The sequence below is a fragment of the Entelurus aequoreus genome, linkage group LG06, assembly GCF_033978785.1.
Source record: "Entelurus aequoreus isolate RoL-2023_Sb linkage group LG06, RoL_Eaeq_v1.1, whole genome shotgun sequence".
Lineage (NCBI taxonomy): Eukaryota > Metazoa > Chordata > Actinopteri > Syngnathiformes > Syngnathidae > Entelurus > Entelurus aequoreus.
Window position 1 is genome coordinate 45,343,078 of NC_084736.1, and position 27,021 is coordinate 45,370,098.

The 27,021-nt window shown below is 40.9% G+C and overlaps 1 protein-coding gene across 4 annotated transcripts; it reads left to right on the top strand.

Moving 5' to 3' along the window:
* Positions 1-1,268: 1,268 nt before the first annotated feature.
* LOC133651565 (leukocyte surface antigen CD53-like) lies at positions 1,269-27,021 on the top strand. 4 transcript variants are annotated; one of them, XM_062049538.1, is made up of 8 exons: positions 1,269-1,377; positions 2,095-2,162; positions 9,320-9,508; positions 16,056-16,130; positions 17,773-17,883; positions 22,052-22,159; positions 22,661-22,744; positions 26,331-27,021. In XM_062049538.1, exons 2-8 carry the CDS (start codon positions 2,100-2,102, stop codon positions 26,397-26,399), a joined length of 699 nt encoding a protein of 232 aa, XP_061905522.1. In that variant the 5' UTR covers positions 1,269-1,377; positions 2,095-2,099; the 3' UTR covers positions 26,400-27,021. The 4 variants fall into 4 exon arrangements, with proteins under 4 accessions (XP_061905522.1, XP_061905520.1, XP_061905524.1 ...); XM_062049536.1 differs by lacking the exon at positions 26,331-27,021 and adding an exon at positions 25,776-25,968; XM_062049540.1 differs by lacking the exons at positions 16,056-16,130; positions 26,331-27,021 and adding an exon at positions 25,776-25,973.

Consider the following 27,021-nt stretch of genomic DNA (forward strand, 5'->3'; position numbering starts at 1 on the left):
TTGCAAGACATGGCAACTACAAAAACAACACCAAGCTGGATGGCTTTAGGAATGGCAAAGATATTAAGCAGCCAAATACCGGAAGCATAGAAGTCATCTGGCGTGGAGAGCAGAGGATTGAAATCGCAGAGTGCCATCCAGCTGCCAAGGTGCTGCTTAAGTAGCACCAGGGTAAATTGGAAGCAGCTGTGCACATCTCACAACTCCGCCCACAAGGGCAACACAGGAACTCACAAGGTGACAGCAGGCAGTGACAGTATTCCCCCCCAATCAACAGACGCCACCTGGCGGATTTCCTGGTCTTTCAGGAAAGCTACAATAACAATCAGCAATTTGTGTTTTATCAATTATAAGGGAATGGGAGATCCAGGAGCGATGAGAAACTGCACCCCGCCTGCCTTGCTTCTTGACGTCAAAGGCTGGATGACCTTCCACCTGCTGAGGAGGGGGGGAGACACAGGTGGAGGGCTAAGGTCTCTCGACTTAACGGGCTTCGGGCGTTAGACATGGTAGGAGTTGGGTACCTTGAGTCGAACGGTGGAACAGGGGTTAGTGTATGTGCCTCACAATATGATGCATGTTCTCCCAGTCACGGGACTGCGTGGGTCCCCTTCCGGTACTCCGGCTTCCTCCCACCTCCAAAGACTTGCACCTGAGGGTAGGGACTTTTAGTTCATTATTTCAGTATGCACTAAGCATAAATAATTAGAATAAACAATTTATTTGGTTCGCTTTATTGTTAAAATTATGTACATATGCATTAGATTGTATATTACTGATATTTGGTGTAACTTTTTTCAAAATGAGAATAATTGAATATTCTGTAATATACATATACATTAGATTGTATATTGCTAATATTAAAACATATCAAAGTGTCATTTATGTTTCAAAATTAAATGTATAGAATATTCTGTGAACATCACATTATAAGATTACAGAACAATAACAACACCAAAATGTTAAATGTAAAAAAGCCACAGGAGATTAAATATTGATTTTCTCCACTGTATATGTCACAATGATATTTCTGTAGATTGTTGTACATTTATTAATTTAATACATTTCATAAGAACAGAGTCACTGTAATATTCCACCTGCATTCCAGTACAATTTTAATTATTAAATGTTTAAAAGGACCCTTAATGGAAAAAATTGGGGATAGTCTCCTTAAATTCAGACTGTTAGTGTACACTGCCTGTGTTGACAGAGACATTAGTTGTACTCTCTCAACCCCCCCCCCCCCCCTCCCCCCCAACCTTATTTCCCTTTTTCCCTATCAGTCTTTAGTCAGCACCAGGGAATGTTCAGGACATGAAAATACTGCTCACCATCCTATATCTGATATTTGACACTGCTGGAAGCGGGAAGGTTAAGGTAAGATCGATGGAGAGTTATTACCAAGAATTGACTGTATTTTATGAATCTGTTTAGGAAAAAGCATACCATAGAACACATAGATAAAATACAGATTAAGGTAACAGCACCCAACTTTTGAAGCATTCTTGATATTCAAAGTTGTAATCAGTATTTGAATGTGAAGCGGTTTAATATGTTAATTTGCAAGTACAAATATTCTAATGGATTTGACATGCATGCAGATAGTTTGATCACTTTGTTTAAATATTACCATTTTCTCACAGGGAGAGAAAAGAACAGAGAGTTGGTAAAAAAAAGATAGATTGCCGATGCAAAAATGAGGGTGGGACTTGGGGCATTGAAATAAATACATAAATAGGTAAATCAATATTTAACAATAATAAATAGTGGCTAAAAATAATTAATAATTGATAATAATTAATAATACAAATATAATTGTGTTCAAATATGTGTCGGCTAAGCTAACGTGACAATTGAAAGTTAATGAATGTGACTTCCCTCATAAATGCTTAGCTAATTTACAAAAAATAAATGATCAAACCTCATCTAGTAAGCTGAAACAAACTAATTCAAAAAAATTGGTTTGAAATGTTTACTTGGAGCCTTAATAGGTCACAAGTGCCCATAGTGAAAACACCTCAGTGTCACCATACCAAACACGATTGTAATGTAAACATTAAAGCACCAAAAAGCAACCCCTGTGTCCTCCTTCAGGAAGCATGGATCACTCCTGTGTAAACTGCCTAAAAATTCTGATGATAGTTCTCAACTTTCTGTGTTGGGTAAGTGCTTAAATTTATAAATTGATCCTGGTAATATTGTTTATTAGGGCTGTCAAAGGTAACACGTTAACTCACCCGTGTCAAACTCAAGGCCCGGGGGCCAGATGTCATTTTATTTGGCCCTCGAAAGCCTGGAAATAAAATGTATCAATAAAGTACTGTAACTTTTCTCACTGAATGTATTCTTTCTTTCTATTTTGGGAGAAAAAAAAAAAGTACTCCATGTAATCACAAATTATGTTAACTTAAATATTGTCTAATTATGCAAAAATATACTATCAAACATTCAAATAATTTTTTCAATAGAAATACTAATAATAATGATTTCAAAGCAAGTTATTCATCAAATTGTGTAATGTAAACGTAGCAATAGATTTCATGGTAAAATTGTGAAATTTACTGTGGTTTTTACTGCACTGTTTTTCCATTTACAGTAATATACACTAAATTTTGAGGTGAAATTATTGCAAATTACCATATTTTTTTTGAAAATCTACTATTAAAATTTATTTTAAAAATGTGTAATAATAGTATTCACTGTTAGAAGTGGCCCTCTGAGGCCAAACATAACTGTGATGTGGCCCTCAGTGAAAACGACTTTGACACCTCTGCATTAACTTATGCGATTAATCATAAAACATTATCCAATTAATCATGTATAAACGTAGATTCATGATTCAATTTATATAGTCTGTGCAAGCTCCCTTAAAGGCCTACTGAAACCCACTACTACCGACCACGCAGTCTGAGAGTTTATATATCAATGATGAAATCTTAACATTGCAACACATGCCAATACGGCCGGGTTAACTTATAAAGTGCAATTTTAAATTTCCCGGGAAACTTTCGGTTGAAAACGTGTAGGTATGATGACGTTTGCGCGTGACGTCAATGGTTGAACCGGATGTATTCGGACACATTGTATCCCAATACAAACAGCTCTGTTTTCATCGCAAAATTCCACAGTATTCTGGACATCTGTGTTGGTGAATCTTTTGCAATTTGTTTAATGAACAATGGAGACTGCAAAGAAGAAAGCTGTAGGTGGGATCGGTGTATTAGCGGCCGGCTGCAGCAACACAAGCAGGAGGACTTTGAGTTGGATAGCAGACGCGCTATCCGACGCTAGCCGCCGACCGCATCGATGATCGGGTGAAGTCCTTCATCGCGCCGTCGATCGCTGGAACGCAGGTGAGCACGGGTGTTGATGAGCAGATGAGGGCTGGCGTAGGTGGAGCGCTAATGTTTTTATCATAGCTCTGACGAGGTCCCGTAGCTAAGTTAGCTTCAATGGCGTCGTTATCAACAGCATTGCTGGGCTTCGACAGGCGGCACAGCATTAACTGTGTAGTTACAGATCCAGTGTTTGGTTCGGTGTCTCCTGATAGTAGTATTGTTGATCTTCTGTCTATCCTTCCAATCAGGGGCTTATTTATTTTGTTTCTATCTGCATTTAAGCACGATGCTATCACGTTAGCTCCGTAGCTAAAGTGCTTCACCGATGTATTGTTGTGGAGATAAAAGTCACTGTGAATGTCCTTTCGCGTTCTCGACTCTCATTTTCAAGAGGATATAGTATCCGAGGTGGTTTAAAATACAAATCTGTGATCCACAATAGAAAAAGGAGAAAGTGTGGAATCCAATGAGCCTTTGTACCTAAGTTACGGTCAGAGCGAAAAAAGATACGTCCTGCACTGCACTCTAGTCCTTCACTCTCACGTACCTCATCCACGAATCTTTCATCCTCGCTCAAATCAATGGGGTGATCGTCGCTTTCTCGGTCCGAATCGCTCTCGCTGCTGGTGTAAACAATGGGGAAATGTGAGGAGCCCTTCAACCTGCGACGTCACGCTACTTCCGGTACAGGCAAGGCTTTTTTTATCAGCGACCAAAAGTTGCGAACTTTATCGTCGATGATCTCTACTAAATCCTTTCAGCAGGATTACCGCCACTACAGGCACCAACTACCTTGCGGCCACAGCTCCAATCAGCCGCCTCGACAATAGAGGTGCGGAACATGGTCCACTGGGACTCAGTGTCCAGCACCTCCCTCGTGACATGTTCAAAGTTCTTCCGGAGGTGGGAATTGAAACTCTCTCTGACAGGAGACTCTGCCAGACGTTCCCAGCAAACCCTCACAATGCGTTTGGGCCTGCCAGGTCTGTCCGGCATCCTCCCCCACCATCGCAGCCAACTCACCACCAGGTGGTGATCTGTAGAAAGCTCCGCCCCTCTCTTCACCCGAGTGTCCAAAACATGAGGCCGCAAATCCGATGACACAACTACAAAGTCGATCATGGAACTGCGGCCTACCCTTATGCTTGAACATGGTGTTCGTCATGGACAATCCGTGACGGGCACAAAAGTCCAATAACAAAACACCACTCGGATTCAGATCCGGGCGGCCATTCTTCCCAATCACGCCTCTCCAGGTTTCACTGTCGTTGCCAATATGAGCGTTGAAGTCCCCCAGTAGAACGAGGGAATCATCCGGGGGAGCACTCTCAAGTACTCCCTCGAGCGAATCCAAAAAGGGTGGGTACTCTGAGCTGCTGTTTGGCGCGTAAGCGCAAACAACAGTCAGGACCCGTCCCCCCCCCGAAGGTGGAGGGAAGCTACCCTCTCGTCCACTGGGTTGAACTCCAACGTGCAGGCTCTGAGCCGAGGGGCAACAAGAATTGCCACCCCAGCCCGTCGCCTCTCACTCCGGAAGAGAGTCCAGCCCCTCTGGAGAGAACTGGTTCCAGAAACCTTGCTGTGCGTCGAAGTGAGTCCGACTATATCTAGCCGGAACTTCTCCACCTCGCACACTAGCTCAGGCTCCTTCCCCCCAGCGAGGTGACGTTCCACGTCCCAAGAGCTAGCTTCTGTAGCCGAGGATCGGACCGCCAAGTGCCCTGCCTTCGGCTGCTGCCCAGCTCACATTGCACCCGACCTCTATGGCCCCTGCTATGGGTGGTGAGCCCATTGGAGGGGGGACCCACGTTGCCTCTTCGGGCTGTGCCCGGCCGGGGACAGGCCCGGCCACCAGGCCCTCGCCATCGTGCCCCAACTCCGGTCCTGGCTCCAGAGGGGGGCCCCGGTGACCCGCGTCCGGGCGAGGGAAATCTGAGTCTCGGTTCTTGTGTTTCCATAGAAGACTTCGAGCTGCTCTTTGTCTGATCCCTCACCTAGGACCTGTTTGTCTTGGGAGACCCTACCAGGGGGCATGGAAGCCCCCGGACAACATAGACACGCAAACTCCTCTACCACGGTAAGGTGGCAGCTCAGAGAGGAGTATATATATATATTAGGGCTGTGAATCTTTGGGTGTCCCACGATTCGATTCAATGTCGATTGTTGGGGTCACGATTCGATTCAAAATCGATTTTTGTTTTCAATTCAACACGATTCTCGATTTAAAAACGATTTTTTTTCCCGATTCAAAAGGATTCTCTATTCATTCAATACATAGGATTTCAGCAGGATCTACCCCAGTCTGCTGACATGCAAGCAGAGTAATAGATTTTTGTAAAAAGCTTTTATAATTGTAAAGGACAATGTTTTATCAACTGATTGCAATAATGTAAATTTGTTTTAACTATTAAATGAACCAAAAATATGACTTATTTTATCTTTGTGAAAATATTGGACAGAGTGTGTTGTCAAGCTTATGAGATGCGATGCAAGTGTAAGCCACTGTGATAATATTGTTGTTTTTTTTATTTTTATAAATGTCTAATGATAATGTCAATGAGGGATTTTTAATCACTGCTCCAAAGACATGCACCTGGGGATAGGTTGATTGGCAACACTAAATTGGCCCTAGTGCATACTTGCCAACCTTGAGACCTCCAATATCGGGAGGTGGGGGGTAGGGGGTGGGGGGCGTGGTTGGGGGCGTGGTTATTTACAGCTAGAATTCACCAACTCGAGTATTTCATATATATTTCATATATATATATATATATATATATATTTTTTATATATATATATATATATATATATATATATATATATATATATATATATATATATATATATATATATATATATATATATGTATGTATGTATGAAATACTTGACTTTCAGTGAATTCTAGCTATATATATATAAATATATATATTTATTTATTTTATTAACATAAAAGAAATACTTGAATTTCAGTGTTCCGGTGGCTATCCATTAGATGGCAGTATTGTCCTGTTTAACTTCTCCGTTCATGATGAGTATATCATTTCGGCCACCGTGTTCAATGGAGAAGTCTGTTCTACATATTTACAGGCAACATACACCTTCCCCTTCGAACTGTCCTGGATGAACTGAAATTCTTGTTTCCATTCGTTTGAATTCGTTAGGCAAGCTGTTTATATTGTGGGAAAGCGGACGTGAGAACAGGCTGTCCCCACTCAGTCTCAGGTCCGCATTGAGCTGGAGGGGGCGTGGCCTCCAGCTCCGGCTGAATACCGGGAGTTTGTCGGGAGAAAATCTCTGCCGGGAGGTTGTCGGGAGAGGCGCTGAATACCGGGATTCTCCCGCTAAAAACGGGAGGGTTGGCAAGTATGCCCTAGTGTGTGAATGTTGTCTGTCTATCTGTGTTGGCCCTGTGATGTGGTGGCGACTTGTCCAGGGTGTACCCCGCCTTCCGCCCGATTGTAGCTGAGATAGGCTCCAGCGCCCCCCGCGACCCCGAAGGGAATAAGCGGTAGAAAATGGATGGATGGACGGATGTTGAAATTGTAACTAATATTGATACTGTTGTTGATAATATTCATTTTTGTTTCACTACTTTTGGTTTGTTCTGTGTCGTGTTTGTGTCTCCTCTCAATTTCTCTATTTATTGCAGTTCTGAGTGTTGCTGTGTCGGGTTTGGTTTTGGAATTGGATCGCATTGTTATGGTATTGCTGTGTATTGTTTTGTTGGATTGATTAATTTGAAAAAAATTAAAAAATTATAAAAAAATAATAATTTTTAAATCGATTTTTAAAAAATGATAAGCGATTCTGAATTGCACAACTTGAGAATCGCGATTCAAATTCGAATCAATTTTTTCCCACACCCCTAATATATATATATATATATATATATATATATATATATATATATATATATATATATATATATATATATATATATATATATATATATATATATATATATATATATATATATATATGCGTACAGCCCGCCCCCCGGCCACATTTTTTAACCCAATGCGGCCCCCAAGTCAAAAAGTTTGGGGACCCCTGGATTACAGGAAAATTGGCGTTCCTATAAATATTCATCTTTTCACGTGGCAAGTGATTTCACGCTCACTTTCAGATTTAGATAAAAAATGTGTATTTAGATTTAACATTTGGATTTAAAATTCACATTTAGCGCTCACATTTGGATTCAACATTTAGTTAAGATTTAGATATGACATTTAGGTTCAGAATTAACATTTATATTTAGATGTAATGTTTAGATTTAGATTTAACATTTAGATTTAACATTTATATTGCATTTCAAGATTTATATTTAACATTTATATTTATATTTTACATTTAGATATAACAGGCAGCACGGTGGAACAGGGGTTTGTGCGTGTGCCTCATAATAAGAAGATCTTGGGTTCAATTTCTGTGTGGAATTTGCATGTTCTCCCTGTGACAGTGTGGGTTCCCTCCGGGTACTCCGGTTTCCTCCCATCTCCAAAGACATGCACCTGGGGATAGGTTGATTGGCAACACTAAATTGGCCCTAGTGTGAATGTGAGTGTGAATGTTGTCTGTCTATCTGTGTTGGCCCTGCGATGAGGTGACGACTTGTCCAGGGTGTACCCTGCCTTCCGCCCGATTGTAGCTGAGATAGGCTACAGCGCCCCCCGCAACCCCAAAGGGAATAAGTGGTAGAAAATGGATGGATGGATGGATAAATCAACTCTGTCTATCATTGTGAGCCCTGCAATGAGGTGGCGACTTGTCCTGGGTTTACCCCGGGACAAGCAGTAGAACATGGATGGATGAATTTAGATATAACAGAGTCAACATTTAATTTAAACTTAAATGTGATGAAAATGAGCTGTATGTGAAAAATATACCTGTTAGAAAAATGTGACTGAATTTTTACATTTGGCACCCCATAGTTTGCTGTTAATGGTGTTCGAACAAGATGCAATTAGCCACCCTCTTCATTGTCCGACACAAGTCATAACACTAATGCAAATTAAATTAGTGCATTCAGTAAAAAGATGATGTTACCAAAAAAAACACCCAAAAAAAAAAGACTACTTTTGGATTGTTTTGTGTCATGTTTGTGTGTCCTCTCAATTGCTCTGTGATTGCTATTTTGAATGTTGTTGTGCCGGGTTTGGTATTGGAGTTGGCATTTTATTGTTATGGTATTATTGTGTATTATTTTGTTGGACTGATCAATAAAATCAATTTTTTAAATCCTGCTTTTACTCAACAGTTTAACAGCAACATGGCAACAATATCAAACATTTTTAAAATTATGTTGTTCATGAAAATATCTCCTGTCGACTGGTGTATGCAGATGTGGTTGACAGCTATGAACCCCAATCATTGTATTCCGCCATCAATATGGGAGGTCCCTAAACTGGGGGGGAGGCTTCTGGGCTTCAGCTCAGGAAAACCCATGCATCAAGGCGGCCTCGCAAGCACTGCATATTTCCACGCTCATTTCACTCTTGATACCGCTCAAACTCTGCCGCAAAAAAGTGTGTACGCCAGGTTTATATGCGTAGGCAAGCTTAATACATGAGGCCCCTGGTCAATGCATACGCCAGTGCAAAGATGACTTTAGACTGGTGACAAATTAAACTCCAAAATACAAACAAACTTTCTGTAAAGTACATAAGATGTCATTTAAAACTGTTAGCAAGTTTTGAACAACAAAATGGCGTGCATTCAATTAAAACATAAAACAAAAAATTCTGTATGTCATTCTTACAAAAATATTGTGTTTGTGTCAAAATATTGGGGCTTTTCTTGATGTTATTTAAAATTTTGCACTCAAGTACTTTTACTGCGAATAATAACGATTCATCAAAATGTAAAAGTGTGATTAATCCTTTGACAGCACTAATTTATATCCACAATTTTGTCCAACCCATGAGTTAAATTCAAAGCCATGCTGTGACCAAATAACATGCCGTTTTGTGTCTGTACTGGAGCTCTGTGGCGCGTTTGTGGTCGCCTTTGGCATATTCCAGGGAATGCATTCCAGGTTTGCCTCTCTCATCACAACCTTCTGGTCTATCTATCCGGCTAACACCCTGGTGGTCACTGGTACCATTGTCACCTGTGTGTGTTATTTGGGTGTGCTGGGAGCCATTAAAGAGAACCGCTGCATGCTTATCAGCGTGAGTATAAATTACAATAACACATTTTTTAAATCACTTGACAGTGCTAAATATTGGTAACCAAAATGTCCATGTCCATGCTTTGTGGGGATGAACAATCAGCGTTCAGCTGAAGATGTTTGTAAAAACAGTTATGCCAGTAAAAAAAACTTAATTGTCTCCCAATGTCTTTGTAGACGTGCAACAATTACTTTAGAGGGGCCCTATACAACATTTCTAACTTTTCAGACTGTTTAACGTGTTCTATGTTCAGTGCATAATGTGAAGCTTTCATATCATGAGGTTAATGTATTTTTATAGTAAGTTATCCCTGGGTAAATTCTTACACATACCATTTCTAAATAGTGTCAGTCGGGTTCAAAAACTTCACAAAATTTCCATGACATCCTGTGAATTTCTGATGTCACAACTTTAGGAAGCAGGTGTGGACTCGAGTCACATGACTTGGACTCGAGTCAGACTCGAGTCATGAATTTGATGACTTTAGACTCGAGACTTACAACTCGACTTAGACTTTAACATCAATGACTTGTGACTTCACTTGGACTTGAGCCTTTTGACTTGACATGACTTGCTACTTTCCCCAAAACCCAAAGATTAATAAAAAGTTATTCAGGAGCGCTCCGTATCTTTCATTTTGTACGTCTGTGTCTATCAGCGTATTGTTCCTGTCAGCTTGTGTGCTCTCAGTACAACAGCCAATCAAATTAGATCCACATTGTTTTCATCCCACAGCATTCATCCAATCAAATTGCAGGACAACCACCAAACAAGAGCTGTCAAACAATGCGGCAGTGAGAAAAAATTTGGCCAAAGTTGGTTTCGTTCGGGTGTAAAAACTACGACTTGGCCAACAAAAAACGAATTGCAGTATGCTAAACATGCAGTTCGAATATTACAGACGGAGACGCAACAACTTCCAACTTCGTTCGACATTTGAAGATGCACAAAGAAGGGTAAGTTTTGAATGTAAGCTAACGTTTATTGGCCAAGTAACGTGACTTTTATTTGCTGTGTAGTTAAATCAGTGAGGCTGTAAACTCACTGCTAACGCTATAACCATAGACATCTTATAAGTAGACGCAGCATCGAACGCTACTGCCAACTGGCGCTGACGAGACGCGTGGCCGCCATCTTGGAGTGGTCATCCGCTCCACTCAGTGCAATTCATTTGGCAGGAGGAATGAACTGTCAGCGCATTTAATTAATTTTACCTCACTGAATACCAGAGGTGTGGACTCGAGTCACATGACTACCGCAGTAGTAAACAGTAAGGAGGCAACAACGCTTGGTATAATCCTGCACGAAAAACAATCCGCCTTTATTGACCGTGATCCTGTGGGTCTGTGAATGTGTGTGTGTTTGTATCCGTGTATGTGCGCGACATCCCGTTCCACCGTCACGAAGGTCAGGCTCGTCACGACGTGATTCATGTTCAAACAGTGTTGTGCCCTTCCCCCTCACAAAGCTGGAAGTGCAGCCCAGAAGATCAAAATAAAGACGTATGACTAACATAAGCATATAAGTTGAAAGCATAGAAGCAGCAACTTCAGTGACCAACCTCAGTCTCACTGACTGCTTGAGTTCACGTTGTTGTGCACAGTAATCCTGCACTGAATGGCAGGCACTCACATGTCTTTGTGACTGAACTGTTTTGGTCATGACCGATTGCAGCTGGGATAGGCTCCAGCACCCTCGCGACCCCGAGAGAGACAAGCGGTAAAAAATGGATGGATGGTAAAATAAACACACTTACTAATTTAACCAGAAAAAGGCATTTTTATATCTAAATATTTTCCATTTAGACTTTTTGTTCATGTGTCTGCAAAGATTCAACTCCCTTATATAGTGTTAACCAGAGGTGTGGACTCGAGTCACATGACTTGGACTCGAGTCAGACTCGAGTCATGAATTTGATGACTTTAGACTCGACTTGACAAAATGTAAAGAGACTTGCAACTCGACTTAGACTTTAACATCAATGACTTGTGACTTCACTTGGACTTGAGGCTTTTGACTTGACATGACTTGCTACTTTCCCCAAAACCCAAAGTTTAAAAAGTTATTTGGGAGCGCTCCGTATCTTTCATTTTCTACGTCTGTGTCTATAAGCGTGTGTGCTGCTTGTCAGCTGGTGTGCTGTCAGTACAATAGCCAATCAAATTAGATCTACGTTGTTTTCATCCTACAGCTCTCATCCAATCAAATTGCAGGACAACCACCGAACATGAGTTGTCAAACAACGCGGCAGTGAGAAACAATTATGTCAAAGTTGGTTTCGTTCGGGTATAAAAACTACAACTTGGTCAACAAAAAACGAATTGCTGTATGCAAATCACGAATATTACAGACGGAGACGCAACAACTTCCAACTTTGTTCGACATTTGAAGTTGCACAAAGAAGGGTAAGTTTTGAATGTAACATAACGTTTATTGGCTAAGTAACATGACTTTTATTTGCTGTGTAGTTAAATCAGTGAGGCTGTAAACTCACTGCTAACGTTATAACCATAGACATCTTATAAGGGTACGCAGCATTGAGCGCTACTGCCTACTGGCGCAGACGAGACGCGGGGCCGCCATCTTGGAGTGGTGATCCGCTCCACTCAGTGCAATTCATTTGGCAGGAGCAATGAACTGTCAGCGAATTTAATTCATTTTACCTCACTGAATACCACTGATTTTCACGCGTTTTTTTTGTCATACGTGTAGCTATGATAACGGACACATGTTTTGGCGTTTGTATTATTCATAGTTTGCTTAACAGTAATATAATATTATTTTATGCTATAAGTGACCAGACGTCCAAGATCAAAACTGGGAATATAATCCCAGAGAAGGGGGAAAAACCGGTCAGCTATTTTTAAGTTGAAGAAACAATATGATTATATATACATGCATATATCTTACATAAACAATGTATGAATAAATTACATATCTATATATCTTAGGGACCTATAGACTGTATCTCTGTTGCTGCAGCAGCAGAGAGTTTATTGTCTTGACACTTTGTATTGATATTTTGTATTACATTCTTCCCTTAAATCAGGGGTGTCAAACGTACGGCCCGGGGGCCGGATCAGGCCCCCGAACAGGTTTTATCCGGCCCGCGGGATAAGTTTGCTAAATATAAAAATGAGCCGAAATTTTGGAATGAAAGAAACCGCCGTTCTAAATGTGTCCACTAGATGTCGCAATAGCAATTCTTTGTATCATTGGGGATGATGCTACATATGTAAAAAAAAAAAAGAAGTAACCACATGATGTGAGTGCACCAGTCCAGGAAAATGATCAAAATACATGAATAACATGATTTTGATATTATTTTTTTTATCTTGATAGATTGAAAATCAACACCAATGATTTGACTGATGAATATTATCACATAATTTATTCAGAAAGTATAAATAATGACAAATAAAGATAGAATACTGTTAACCACAACATGTAAGTGTAAAAAAAAAACCAACAACATTATGATTTGTACATTTTCAGAATGTGCTTGTTCTATTTAAAAAAGAAAAGGAAACAATCTGAAGTTGTCTTTATTTTTAAGTTATCGTGCCGTGATTTTACCAGTCCGGCCCACTTGGGAGTAGATTTTCCTCCATGTGGCCCCCGATCTAAAATGAGTTTGACACCCCTGCCTTAAATGATCATGTTTACAGTGATTGTTTTATATGTATTTTTTATGTAGGTCGCTTTGGATAAAAGCGTCTGCCAAATACTTCAACATAAACATATATAAACACCTGAAAGTCTGTATATCAGCTAAAACCACCAATCTGTTTCACTGGATTCAGAATAAAACCAAATTCTGTCTTACCCAACAATGTTAGTATTTGAAAATTGTTACTTGAAGACTTATTCCTGGTTACAATTATACTGTTAAGAAAGTATTGTCTTATATTTTGCCTAAAATGAGAATGCATCATAATCGGTGGCTGGTGAATTTTGTTTTAGGTGGGGCTGAAATTTTGTAAACCAAACCCCAGTATGGGCGTCATCCTCCCCCAGAAGATTTCTTTGTGATTTTCACATACAAATATTGAAGATCTTTGCTCCTTCTCAACTCTGTGGTAATATTCTTTTCACAAAATACAACCAAGTAATGTTAAATCTTACTTGTGAAAAGTAATCCCCCGATTCCTATTTTCAACAGTCCGCTCATTTGAGCAGGAAAACGCTGAACACCAGCCCGGCATCTTTGTTTTCTACCTGTCAACTGTCAGTTTAGGCCGCTCGCCGGCTCTTCATCACCACTTCAAGATGGCGGCCAAATTGCTCGCGTCACAGCAGCCAATGCTGCGTCTACTTATAAGATGTCTATGGTTATAACGTCATTGCAAACACGGCAATCTGTTGCGTCCACTGCAGTTCGCTACCTTATTCATACTTTTTGTCAAGTGATTTTTTTTAAGCAGGGTTGCATGAGGTACCTATACATAACGTTACGTTTGTCAATGTATCACACACAGTAAAGTAACGTTGGACGGCGGTCAGCAGCAACGCGTATTTTAGCCACCTACAAAAAGACAAACATAGTCAAATAAAGGTCAGTTAAAATGTATACTATATTAAGAATATGTGTACATATTGCATAGGGCCCAGACATCTAAAAAGTACAACTCTGTTCATTGTTATGTTCATGTATTTGTTATGTTTTTCATGTGTACGCACACATAAACACTCATACAGTATGAGATGAGATCAATGAGATAAGGTAAGAACAGGATAGAAACTGCTGTGGAACTAGTTACGATGCAATATGCCATGGAAATACAATGTTAACACTTTTGTGCAAATAAGTAAAGTTGCACTTGTTTTTTCAAATGTGTTTATTCTGTAAAGCAGTGGTCCCCAACCACCAGGCCGCGGCCCGGTACTGGTCCGTGGATCGATTGGTACCGGGTCGCACAAGAAATTAAAAAAGAAGAAAAAAAAGAATTTATTTTTTTATTTTTTTATTTTTATTTTTTATTTTTTATTAAATCAACATAAAAAACACAAGATACACTTAAAATTAGTGCACCAACCCAAAAAACCTCCCTCCCCCATTTACACTCATTCACACTCATTCGCACAAAAGGGTTGTTTCTTTCTGTTATTAATATTTCTGGTTATTACGTTATACATCAGTATAGATCAATACAGTCTGAGGGATACAGTTTGTAAGCACACATGAATGTATTTCTTTATGACAAAAAGAAAAAATAAATAAATAAAAATAAATGAATTAAAAAAAACCTTACCCCCCACCACCCTGGTCCGTGGAACAAATTTTCAAGCGACAAAAAGGTTGGGGACCACTGCTGTAAAGGAATGAGTTAAATGTTTATTAACTGGTTAATAGTGCTATTATGAAGTGCAATGTCAGTGCTATTTTTTTTCCTGCAATTTCAAATGCACTTGTTTTAATAAATAAATACAGTGTTTTAAAAAGCATGTGTAAATATATTAGTCTGTGGTTAAATGACTTGAAAGGACTCGAAACTCAAAATGCAAGACTTGGGACTTGACTTGAGACTTTCAAGTCTTGAATTTGGACTTGACTCGGGACTTGCCTGTCTTGACTCGGAACTTGACTCGAGACTTGAGGGCAAAGACTTGAGACTTACTTGTGACTTGCAAAACAATGACTTGGTCCCACCTCTAACCGGTACTCAGTAGTTTACCGTTTATCACTTTTTCTTATAGTCAGAATTTTTTTTTTTCGGATGTAAGAATTGTATTTCATGTCATGGGCTTCCCAAGGAAAACTATGCAAAAGCTTCATTATGCTGTAGCGTACAGCCTTATGCCGGTGTTCTGGTGAGACATGCTCTTCATTGGAAGTCATGCCCGATCGGCCTCTCCGCATGCGTATGAGTCCAAGCAGTGCCAACATGTAAATGAACATCGAAGGACTCTTTCAACTGAGTACACTAATTACACTAAATAATGCTATATCCAAAGTATGATTTATTAGGTATAGATTCATGTCAAAATGTCGTAAAGCAAGTGCTGCAAGGCATGCTGGGAGCGCTTTCGGGTATTCGAGCAAAAAAAAAAACCAAAAAAACCATGAATGAATAAATCATATGTTTCATCGTTTTTATCGACTATGCTGTAGCACACTTAAAGCAGCAATGGTTTTTGAAGAAGCAAGAAAGAACCACAGTAGGTCGCTGCTATTTGCTCTTCCCACTCCATATGTGGAGTGGGAAGAGAAAGATGAGAGATTCTGAAATTATTCATCAAATATATTGAGAGGGCGTGTTTCTATGCAGCGGTGGCGGAGTTTTGGGGTTGGGCAAACCTTCAACCCCTGACCAATTGCAGCAGAGTAGAAGAGGCTGCTGAATTTAAGCGTTTAGTCCAAGAAGAGAAGAACGCAGAATTTCTCTGTATTTGCCCGGTACACAACTTATTTAAATAAACCTATGTAAGTGCCCCACTGGATCCAATACCATTTGAAAAGCTCTTGAAATGAGAAGGATAGGGCCCCTTTAGGAAATAATTCACAAACATTCTAAAAACTTTAAATGTGATTGTTCCCCAATTGCAGTTTTTTATCCTGCTCTTCATTCTGATGTTGGTGGAGCTGGCCATGGCCTGTGTGTTCCTGGTCTACAGCAGAGTGGTACTATAGTTTTTGAAATTATGCCTGTGCAAACAGCCTGATTGTCAGCACAGTATCCCCGTTTACAGATCACAGAGCATTTACTATATTTCTCTTGTGGCAATAGATCATTATGCCATTATTCATATACCGTATTTTTCAGACTATAAGGCGCACTTAAAATCCTTTCATTTTCATTTTCATTTACAACCCGGTGCGCCTATTGTACGGAATTATTTTGGTTGTGCTTACCGACCTCAAAGCTATTGTATTCGGTACATGGTGAAATGATAAGTGTGACCAGTAGATGGCAGTCACACATAAGAGACACGTGTAGTCTGCAATATGACTCAAGTAAACAAAACCAAAATGTTATATGTTCCATTGAAAATATAGAACATTACACACGGCACTCAAAAATCTATCAAAATGTTTCAGTACAACTTTGGTAAGCTATGAAGCTGCACCGCTTCATGGATTGTACTGTGCTTCAACAAATGAGTATTATTATTGTGTGTGTATAAGGTAAGACAATTATCTGGCGTTTTTTGTTTCGCAATATTATGCCAAAGCAGCTTTTCTTACCTTCTGGTTCCTGCTGATCTGTATTTGGGATCTGCATAAATCCTGAAAAATTGCTCGCGTCCGCCTTTGTAGACCGTGCCGTATCTTCTTGATATGAGACATACATCCTCCGCTGTTGCCATTTCTAATATAAAGTAGTGTAAAGTTCTTACTTATATCTGCCATGAAAGCGCTAAAACATACTGATGTAGTGAGTTTACATTATTCACCCAAGGAACTTTAGTTATTAGAGAGTTCCGGTCGGACGGTTTTTCACGAGACACATTTCTGGCGGATGAGGAGATGCTGCTTCGTTATTGATTTAAGTAATGTCATTAAAACAGTTAGCTCCATCTTTTGACACTTTTTCCACTCCCGTCCTTGCACGCTACACCGCTACAATAAAGATGACTGAGAAAAGATGCTGCCGAAGGTGAGCCACGTAAATAAGACCGTCCACCAAACGGCGCATCCTGAAGCGACTGTCAGAAAGCGGCTTGAAGATGATCTGTAAAACATAATCTATGCAACATTTTGACCAAAGAACCACCATTACATGTTATAGAGACCACAAGGAAGTGTTTTAAATTTAGAAAAACATATATATATACAGTATATGACCCTCTTAATGCGCCCTGTAATCCGGTGCGCCTTTTGTATGAAAATTGACCTGAGTCGACCCGCTCATCGGCCTTATAATCCGGTGCGTCCTATGGTCCGTAAAATATGGTACATTTTAAATATTCTTGTAGTCAGACAATATTTTCGGTATATTAGATGGAATTTTTACCTGACATGTTTCGACTGTCATCAGCAGTCTTCTTCAGAAGGGTCACCTGACCATTGTGACGTGTTGCCTATCAGCTGTTCTTATAGGCAATGGTTGCTTGGTTGGCCACGCCTGTAGGAACAGGCAACACGTCACAGTGGTCAGGTGACCCTTTTGAAGACTGCAGATGACAGTCAAAACATGCTAGGATGAAAATGCCATCTAATATACCGAAAATATTGTCTCACTACAAGAACATTTGAAAAGTATTAAGTAGCAATGTGTCTATACTGTGTTATTGTTGACAATAGTTTCCTGTCTACATTGCAGATTGACACATACTTTGAGAGCGACCTAATGCAAAGTTTGCAGGTCTACAAACAATCCGGTCCAGAGGAAAACCAGATCATTAAAGATGATTTTGATTCTGTCCAGCACCTGGTATACTGTTCATCCCCTCACTTTGATACAAATGTATTATTGCAGTGTTTGTCCTGTATTCTGTACACATTCGTCATTATTGTCTTTATCCTTATTTCATTTACTCTTATCATAACTCCTATTGTTTACACTTTATTATTACTCATATTGTGACTTGTCATACTGTGCAAATGTAATCTTCTGATGTTCATTAATGTAACTTGTTAGCCATGTACAAAACAAATATCCCATACCACCATTCTGATGTTCAAGGGGAACTGCACTTTTTTGGAATTTTTGCTACTGATGTGTATTTCTGGGGTTGTCCCCTCGTCCAGACAGAAGGGTGACACGGCAGTGTGGCTGGATCAAAAGAGACGTCAAAGATGCCTTACTGAACTAAAAGTTACTTTATTTCAAGTGAGCGTCATTATACAGGACTGTAGTTCCTGGAAGAGGTCAGGTCAAAAATGAGGCACTCCTAACTTGGAGAAGCCAAACCATCAGCTTTTATATTCCTACCTCCTGTCTGTGTGTGTGTGCTGGGTCAAGAGAGCGCATCCTGACCATAAAGTGGATGTTTGTGTGTAAGTGACTGAAAAACAACAGATGCTGGTCGTAACTTAGATGTTGACATTAAGCTAAACATGTAGTCTCTTTTCACGAATAGGGCCATCACCTTTGCATACCGAGGTCCAATTTTTTTGCCTTTTCTTCCGCGAGAACTAATCAAATCCACACACAAATGTCAACACTAAAGGACCCTATGTTATTATGTGCCCAAACTGAAATGCCTACCATTGCCTACCTACTGGTAATTTGATTTCTCCAAGATGAATATAAACATTCACCATATGCAAAACATAATATGAGTTAATTAATTCACTTCACTATTGTTTACAATCATGAGAGACAAGAAGAGAATGCAGCTAATGGGAGCAATCAATTCTACCTCTAAATCACTTTTAAAATTAATTAAAAAAACATCACCAATACTCCATTAACTCCAATAACATGTATAATAACCAAACTGCAGCGACACTGTTATTGTAAGAGCAAACACTGAGGAACTCTTATTCTAGTGTACTAACACATTGGCGTGCTTCGGTATTAGCCATAAAAGCTAATTAAGGTAGGAGATAAGCTAGCCTCTACATTAGCACGAAACAAGTTTGAGTTTGTAATGCACAACACAATGCGATAAGACACTAATCTGTACTAACTGAAAAACATAAACAATCATTTTGCAGTATCTGTAGAGTCCTAGCCCACATTTTGCCAAGATGCAGAGATGGCAGGCTTGGTGCAGGAAACCATGATTTTAATGTCCAAAAAATGCAGGGAAAACACGAACCAGAAACCAGGAAACAGGCAAACTTGAGACAGCACCCAGGAACCTATGAAACAGGAAGCCTAATGGCCGCCCGTGCGTCAGGCCAGCTGGAGACGCTGGCGAAGCCGTGGGATGGCCTGTCAGAGACGAGGAAGCTGGCGACGCCGTGGGATGGCCTGTCAGAGACGAGGAAGCTGGCGACGCCGTGGGATGGTCCGCCAGAGACGAGGAAGCTGATGTCGTTGGCGTGGTCGAAGCCAGAGACGAGGAAGCTGGCGACACAGTGGGACGCCCCGCCAGAGACGAAGAAGCTGATGTATTTGGCGTGGGCGCAGCCAACGACGAGGAAGACAATGTCGTCGGCGTGGGTGGAGCCAGCGACGAGGAAGACAATGTCGTCGGGGTCATGGGTGGAGCCAGAGGAGCAGACGGCTTGTCTGCCGGTGTGGGCGGAGCCTGAGGAGCAGGCGGCTCGTCTGCCGGCGTGGGAGTGCTCACCGGGGTTGATGGCGCCGTCTGTAGGCCCACCGGGGTGGATGGCGGCAACTGCGGCAGATCCACTGGAGTTAGAAGTAACTGTGCCTCCCCAGCTACACAGCTACTCATAGCCCCCCCCCCCCCCCCCCCACCCACCCCCTCAAAGGACGGATCCAAGACATCCCCAAAGAGGCCCACAGACCACAGGGATGGGTGGGAGGGAGCTTGAAAGGAGGTAAAAGTTCTCCTCCATTCGGCCATCAGTGCCAGGATCCTGTCAAGCCTCTCCGGCATAGAAATGTCTGCGGGGTTCGTATTTGGCTGGAGTATTCGGTCAAGAAGTGGTAGTGACGAACCCCAAAATGCAGAGATGGCAGGCTCATGGCAGGCTCGGTGCAGGAAAACATTTTAATGTCCAAAAAATGCAGGGAAAACACGAACCAGAAACCAGGAAACAGGCAAACTTGAGACAGCAAACAGGAAACCAGGAACCAAGGAGAACTGGAGACAGCAAACAGTCTAAAGCATTCAGCATACAGGAACAGCTTACAGTCCACAGCATACAGCTAGTAATACTCCAGCACTGACTGGAGGGAGAGGCAGGTATAAATAGGATCCTGATTGGCAATTGCCAACAGGTGTGCCAGACTGCCAATCAGGTACAGGTGAGGGAAACAAGCGCTCAGGGAGACATGCAGGAAAAGGAACCAAAATAAGAGTGCTGACAGGAAATAAAACAAACAGAGAAAAAAAAAAAACATAATCAAACTGTCAGTGACAAGCCTGACACATTTCATGTTTGTTTTTACACAGCTAGCCAGACAGCGTACTTGGTTGCCATTGGTGCTGATTATTTTCACCTGCCTCTGACTAGTGTTCGGGACGCTCACCTGCTCCCGGGCACTAATCAGAGAGCTATTTATTCCTGCTTTTTGCCACACTCAGCCTGGCTGTCTCCTGTTACGGCGGGGTCCCATGTTACAGCGCGGAACGTTTCCCCAAGATGCAGACGGAACTCCGGAGGCAGTGCGCAGGTAAGACAATGATTTATTTTTCATAAATCAGGCAAAATCCAAAAACACAGGAGAGCGTGCCGATAGCACGGTGTGACGATCGGTCACTTCATTTCTGTTTGTCTCCTTGGTTTTTGTATTACTTCCGGTCAGTGCTCTTATTTTGTTAAATTTCCTGTTCCGCGGAGCACTGTTTTCTCTTCACCTGCCGTTGATTGGCAGCCGGTCCACACCTGCTGCCAATCAGCATATGTCTATTTATGTTTTCTCTCGAGCACTCCTCAGTGCTCGATGATAAACTCTTTATGTTTGGAACTGTTGTATGCAAGACTGCTACATTTCCCTGTTGATGATAATTAAAATCATCTTACCTGCTCATCCTCCTCCGGGTTCTTGCATCTTGGGGACACACAAACAGCAGCCATGCGAGTTCCTAACACACGGGTAGCTATGGAAAAGCAAACGGGAAAGCTTAGCATGGGAAACAAGCAAACAAATGGCGAAGCTTAATTCAGGAATCAAACGGTAAACACATGTAACTTGTTGCATGGAGCAAACAAGACAGCCAGACTGAGTGTGGTGAAAAGCAGGAATAAACAGATAAATAAATCTGATTAGTGCCCGGGAGCAGGTGAGCGTCCTGAACACTAACCAGAGGCAGGTGAAAATAATCAGCACCCATGGCAACCAAGAAAACACAAACCCAGGGGTGCTGAAACAGAACTAAGGGAGTCTTTAACGAAACAAAACATGATCCGAGCAACAGATCATGACACCGTCTGCTCCAACGTCTCACTCATCTTCATGCTCGCTTCTAGAAGCGGTAGTTAATCCTTTGTTAATTCAGCTTCAAAAAGATAAGGTTGTGAATGCTCATTTGTCCAAAAAAGTTTGTATTCCTTGTTTGTTACCAAGTCTGCCATGATTAGAACACACACAAACGTTTTGTATCCGGAAGTAGACACACACAGTTGTTGCTAGAAGTCTGACGTGCGTTCCTATGGAAACGGAAATCAATGCGAGGAAGAAGTCAGATTAAAAGGATCAAAATACGGTAAATATTGAACATGTTATGAACGTGTCTGTTACTACATAGACTTGCAGTGTGTATACAAAACATTGATAGTGGGTTTTGAAGTTGTCTTAGAGGGCTTTGAAGGCTACAACGGTGACTCCCATTAGCCGCATCTTCCAAGCGTCTTTTTTAATCTTTAAACTCGTAATAAAAAAAATTATGTGCGTTCTTGTCTCTCATAAAAATTGTGAATGATAGGCAAAATTCCAAAAAAATAGGGTAGTTCCCCTTAAAAAGGTTCAAACATAGCAGTTCCCTTTTTTAAAATCTTTGCTTTTTTTCTCTGTTCAGTTTAGGTGTTGTGGAGTTCGTGGGGAGGCAGATTGGCTGGGTAACGCACCCATTTCCTGTTGTAGTCAGGATCCTTGCACCCCAACCCTTCATGCCAACTGGCAAGAGGTTATCCATCCCTCCATTCATTTTGTACCGCTTATGCGTTCTTGCTCACAGTAAAACTATCCCCGCTAACTTTGAATGAAATGCAGACGTCCCCATTGGACTTGTCGCCAGTCAGTCAGATGACACATAGCCTATAGAAAAAAAAGCACTGACACTTCACGCCTATAAGCCAACACTGACTGCATTCAAGGTTTTTTTTTTAATACGCTCACTCAGGTAATAGTGTGTTAAAGAGCTTTTTTGTTGTTTTGTGTCCTCCTAATCTTTGACTCAATCCACACTTTTCCCGGGTGCGGCACCGCTGCTGCCCACTGCTCCCCTCACCTCCCAGGGGGTGATCAAGGGGAGGGGTCAAATGCAGAGGACAAATTTCACCACACCTAGTGTGTGTGTGACAATCATTGGTACTTTAACTTTAACTTTACTGTGTAAACAAGAACTGGCCTTTGTAATACATTAATCTCTTGGTGTCAAGAAATTCATGTTTCTGTCTTTTTTTAGGGTTGTCTCTATAAACTCAGGGACTGGTTTGCAGGAAACTACCATAGCACGGGGGCAGGCGTTGTAACAATGTTTATCATACAGGTAAAGCAAATTTCAGCTTGTTATACACAACTAAGAGTTACAATATAAAGGTAAAAGTGAAAGTCAACTTTATTTTTATTGTGCGTGCATGGTTAAAGGCCTACTGAAATGATTTTTTTTTTATTTAAACGGGCATAGCAGATCTATTCTATGTGTCATACTTGATCATTTCGCGATATTGCCATATTTTTGCTGAAAGGATTTATTATAGAACAACGACGATAAAGATCGCAACTTTTGGTATCTGATAAAAAAAGGCTTGCCCCTACCGGAAGTAGCGTGACGTAGTTAATTGAACATATACGCAAAGTTCCCTATTGTTTACAATGATGGCCGCATGAAGTGAGAGAGATTCGGACCGAGAAAGCGACAATTTCCCCATTAATTTGAGCGAGGATGAAAGATTTGTGGATGAGTAAAGTGCAAGTGAAGGACTAGTGGGGAGTTGAAGCTATTCAGATAGGGAAGATGCTGTGAGAGCCGGGGGTGACCTGATATTCAGCTGGGAATGACTACAACAGTAAATAAACACAAGACATATATATACTCTATTAGCCACAACACAACCAGGCTTATATTTAATATGCCACAAATTAATCCTGCATAAAAACACCTAGGTGTTTGTTATGCTAGCTCCTAGCCCCTATGCTAGCTCCTAGCTCCTAGCTCCATATAAGCCGCCAATCCAATTCAAACACCTGCACAACACACACAATCACTCAGCCCAAAAGACCGTTCACCTAAACCAAGGTTCATAAAGCTTATATATTTAAACAAAGTAACGTACGTGACGCGCACGTACGGGCAAGCGATCAAATGTTTGGAAGCGCAGCTGCTACTCACGGTACCTGATATTCAGCTGGGAATGACTAAAACAGTAAATAAACACAAGACATATATATACTCTATTAGCCACAACACAACCAGGCTTATATTTAATATGCCACAAATTAATCCTGCATAAAAACACCTAAGTGTTTGTTATGCTAGCTCCTAGCTCCTATGCTAGCTCCTAGCTCCATAGAACACGCCAATACAATTCAAACACCTGATCAACACACACAATCACTCAGCCCAAAAGACCGTTCACCTAACCCAAGGTTCATAAAGCTTATATATTTAAACAAAGTTACGTATGTGACGCGCACGTACGGGCAAGCGATCAAATGTTTGGAAGCCAAAGCTGCATACTCACGGTAGCACGTCTGCGTCTTTGTCATCCAAATCAAAGGAATCCTGGTAAGAGTCTGTGTTGTCCCAGTTCTCTACAGGCGTCTGTATCAAAGTTAGAGTCTCTGTTATCCGAGTTCTTCGATCTTGACTGCATCTTTCGGGAATGTAAACAATGAAACACCGGCTGTGTTGTGTTGCTGCTGACTTCCTTCGCAAAATACGTCCGCTTTGCACCGATAACTTTCTTCTTTGCTTGCTCAGCTTCTTTCTCCATAATGCAATGAACATAATTGCAACAGATTCACCAACACAGATGTCCGGAATACTGTCGAATAATGAGATGAAAACAGAGCTACTTCGTATTGACTTCAATGGGGAAGCCATTTTACTGTTCGACCGTCTACGTCACGCGCATACGCATCATACATAGACGTTTCCAACCGGAAGTGTCGCGGGAAATTTAAAATTGCACTTTATAAGTTAACCCGGCCGTATTGGCATGTGTTGCAATGTTAAGATTTCATCATTGATATATAAACTATCAGACTGCGTGGTCGGTAGTAGTGGGTTTCAGTAGGCCTTTAAAGCCAATTAAAGGCAGCAAGGTTGTAAACAGAAGAGCAAATGTAGGTTAAAATTTAGGTAAAGTGAATGTGAGAAAATGGATGTACATATATTGCAAAGTGAGGGTCGAGGGCTATTTTCTGCCATCAGCTAAATTTTCATTGGCCCTGAGCTTAGTCCAAAGATAAAATTATTTCATTATTAACTAGCAAAGCACTTGGAGAGGGCAGACCTCCCAATAGTGAATAATCCTTTTTAAAAATCCCTGAATCCAGAGAGTAATCTGGATCACCCCCAAAATCGAATTACTTGTTCTTTATCCTATTTCTGACACTTCTTTTGAATGTAATCCAGATCTGTCCATACATTTTTGAGCTATGTTGCTAGCTAACAAACAGACGGACAGACAAACAAATCAAAAGATACATGGATTTTCCAAGACTCTGTGTGTTTGTTTTGTACATCTGTTGCTTCCAAACAGGAGGGTTCACTCACTGCATCGGTGTCAGGACCTAGTTCTATAGCAGAAACAAATAAACAGAGTGAACCCTCTTGTCAGTTATCCACTCTCTTTGTCTACGTGGGTGGAGGCGGGGCCGCTAGCATACACACAGAGAGAACTGCAGTTTAGCAAAGTAAACATCCATCCATCCATCCATCCATCCATCCATTTTCTACCACTTGTCCCTCTCAGGAAGGTTACATAAAATAAATTTTCTCTAAAATCTATACGATTTATACAAACCACGAAACCTGTGAAGTTGGCAAGTTGTGTAAATCATAAATAAAAACAGAATATAATGATTTGCAAATTCTTTTCAACCTATATTCAATTGAATAGACTGCAAAGACAAGATACTTAACGTTCAAAATGGAAACCTTTTTTTTTGTTGCAAGTATTAGCTCATTTGGAATTTTATGTCTGCAACATGTTTCAAAAAAGCTGGCACAAGTGGCAATAAATACTGAGAAAGTTGAGGAATGCTCATCAAACACTTATTTGGAACATCCCATAGGTGAATAGGCTAATTGGGAACAGGTGGGTGCCATGATTGGGTATAAAAGCAGCTTCCATAAAACGCTCAGTCATTCGCAAACAAGGATGGGGCGAGGGTCACCACTTTGTGAACATGAGCAAATTGTCGAACAGTTTCAGAACAACATTTCTCAACCAGCTATTGCAAGGAATTTATGGATTTCACCATCTATGGTCCGTAATTTCATCAAAAGGTTTAGACAATCTGGAAAAATCACTGCACGTAACATTGAATGCCTGTGACCTTCAATCCCTCAGACGGTACTGCATCAAAAACCGACATCAGCATGTAAAGGATATCACCACATGGGCTCAGGAACACTTCAGAAAACCACTGTCAGTAACTACAGTTCATCGCTACATCTGTAAGTGCAAGTTAAAACTCTACTATGCAAAGTGAAAGCCATTTATCAACAACACCCAGAAACGTCGCCGCTTCGAATATAAGTTGAAAAGGATTTGCAAATCATTGTATTCTGTTTTTATTTACAAATTACACTACGTGCCAACTTCACTGGTTTTGGGTCTTGTAAATTGCATGTTCCTTTTCCCATTTGAGCCATTTGCTGAACATTGTATCATACCTTTTTTAGTTATATTGCTAACTAACTAACTAACCGGAAGACACACCTCAATGAATGCATAACCTCCTGAAGTAGGTAATAAGATATATTAGATTTACAGTAATTTATTTAATTTATTTACTAAGAAACAATTTGAGTCCACACAGAAGTGTTCATTTGTGGTAATATCCTTAATGGATTGTTTTAATATAATCTGATTATATATTTTTTGTGTTTCTTTTGTTTGCAGTTCACTTGTCTGTGTTTCACCGTCCCTTTGTTTTGCCACTTCTGTCGAAACGAACTGGGATACTTGTAAAAGAAGACCCAATATAAAGAATGACCGTCTAGGTGACTTCGCCGGTTGTTGAAATTGTCCAAGCATGTCCATAATAGGCAGCACGGTGGCTGAGTAGACATTGTGTCTGCTGCACAATAAATAGATCTGGGTTCAAATCTCAATTGGAGCATCACTGTATGGAGTTTGCATCTTGCATTGATTTTCTTCAGGTACTCGAGCTTCCTCCCAAACACCAAGTTAGACTAAATGACGACTCTAAATAGTCCTTAGCTGTCAATGATTGTTTTTCTAGCCCTTCGATTGCCTGGCGACCAGTCGATGGTGTGCCCTGCCTTACACCCGAAGTTAGCGTGGATAGGCTCAAATTCACCCATAAGTGACCTTAATGAGGATGTGCAGTATCAAATATGCTTGGGTGTCCATATTTTCATAACAAGGGTGTACTCAAACTAGGTGGTTCATAACGTGCGAGACTTGGGCAAGATTTTCCCTCACTCCTCTGGCATTTGTGCCTTGAGTTGTGTCATCATTTATACCCATACTTGCCAACCTTGAGACCTCCAATATCGGGAGGTGGGGGCGTGGTTGGGGCGTGGCTAAGGGCGTGGTTAAGAGGAGAGTATATTTACAGCTAGAATTC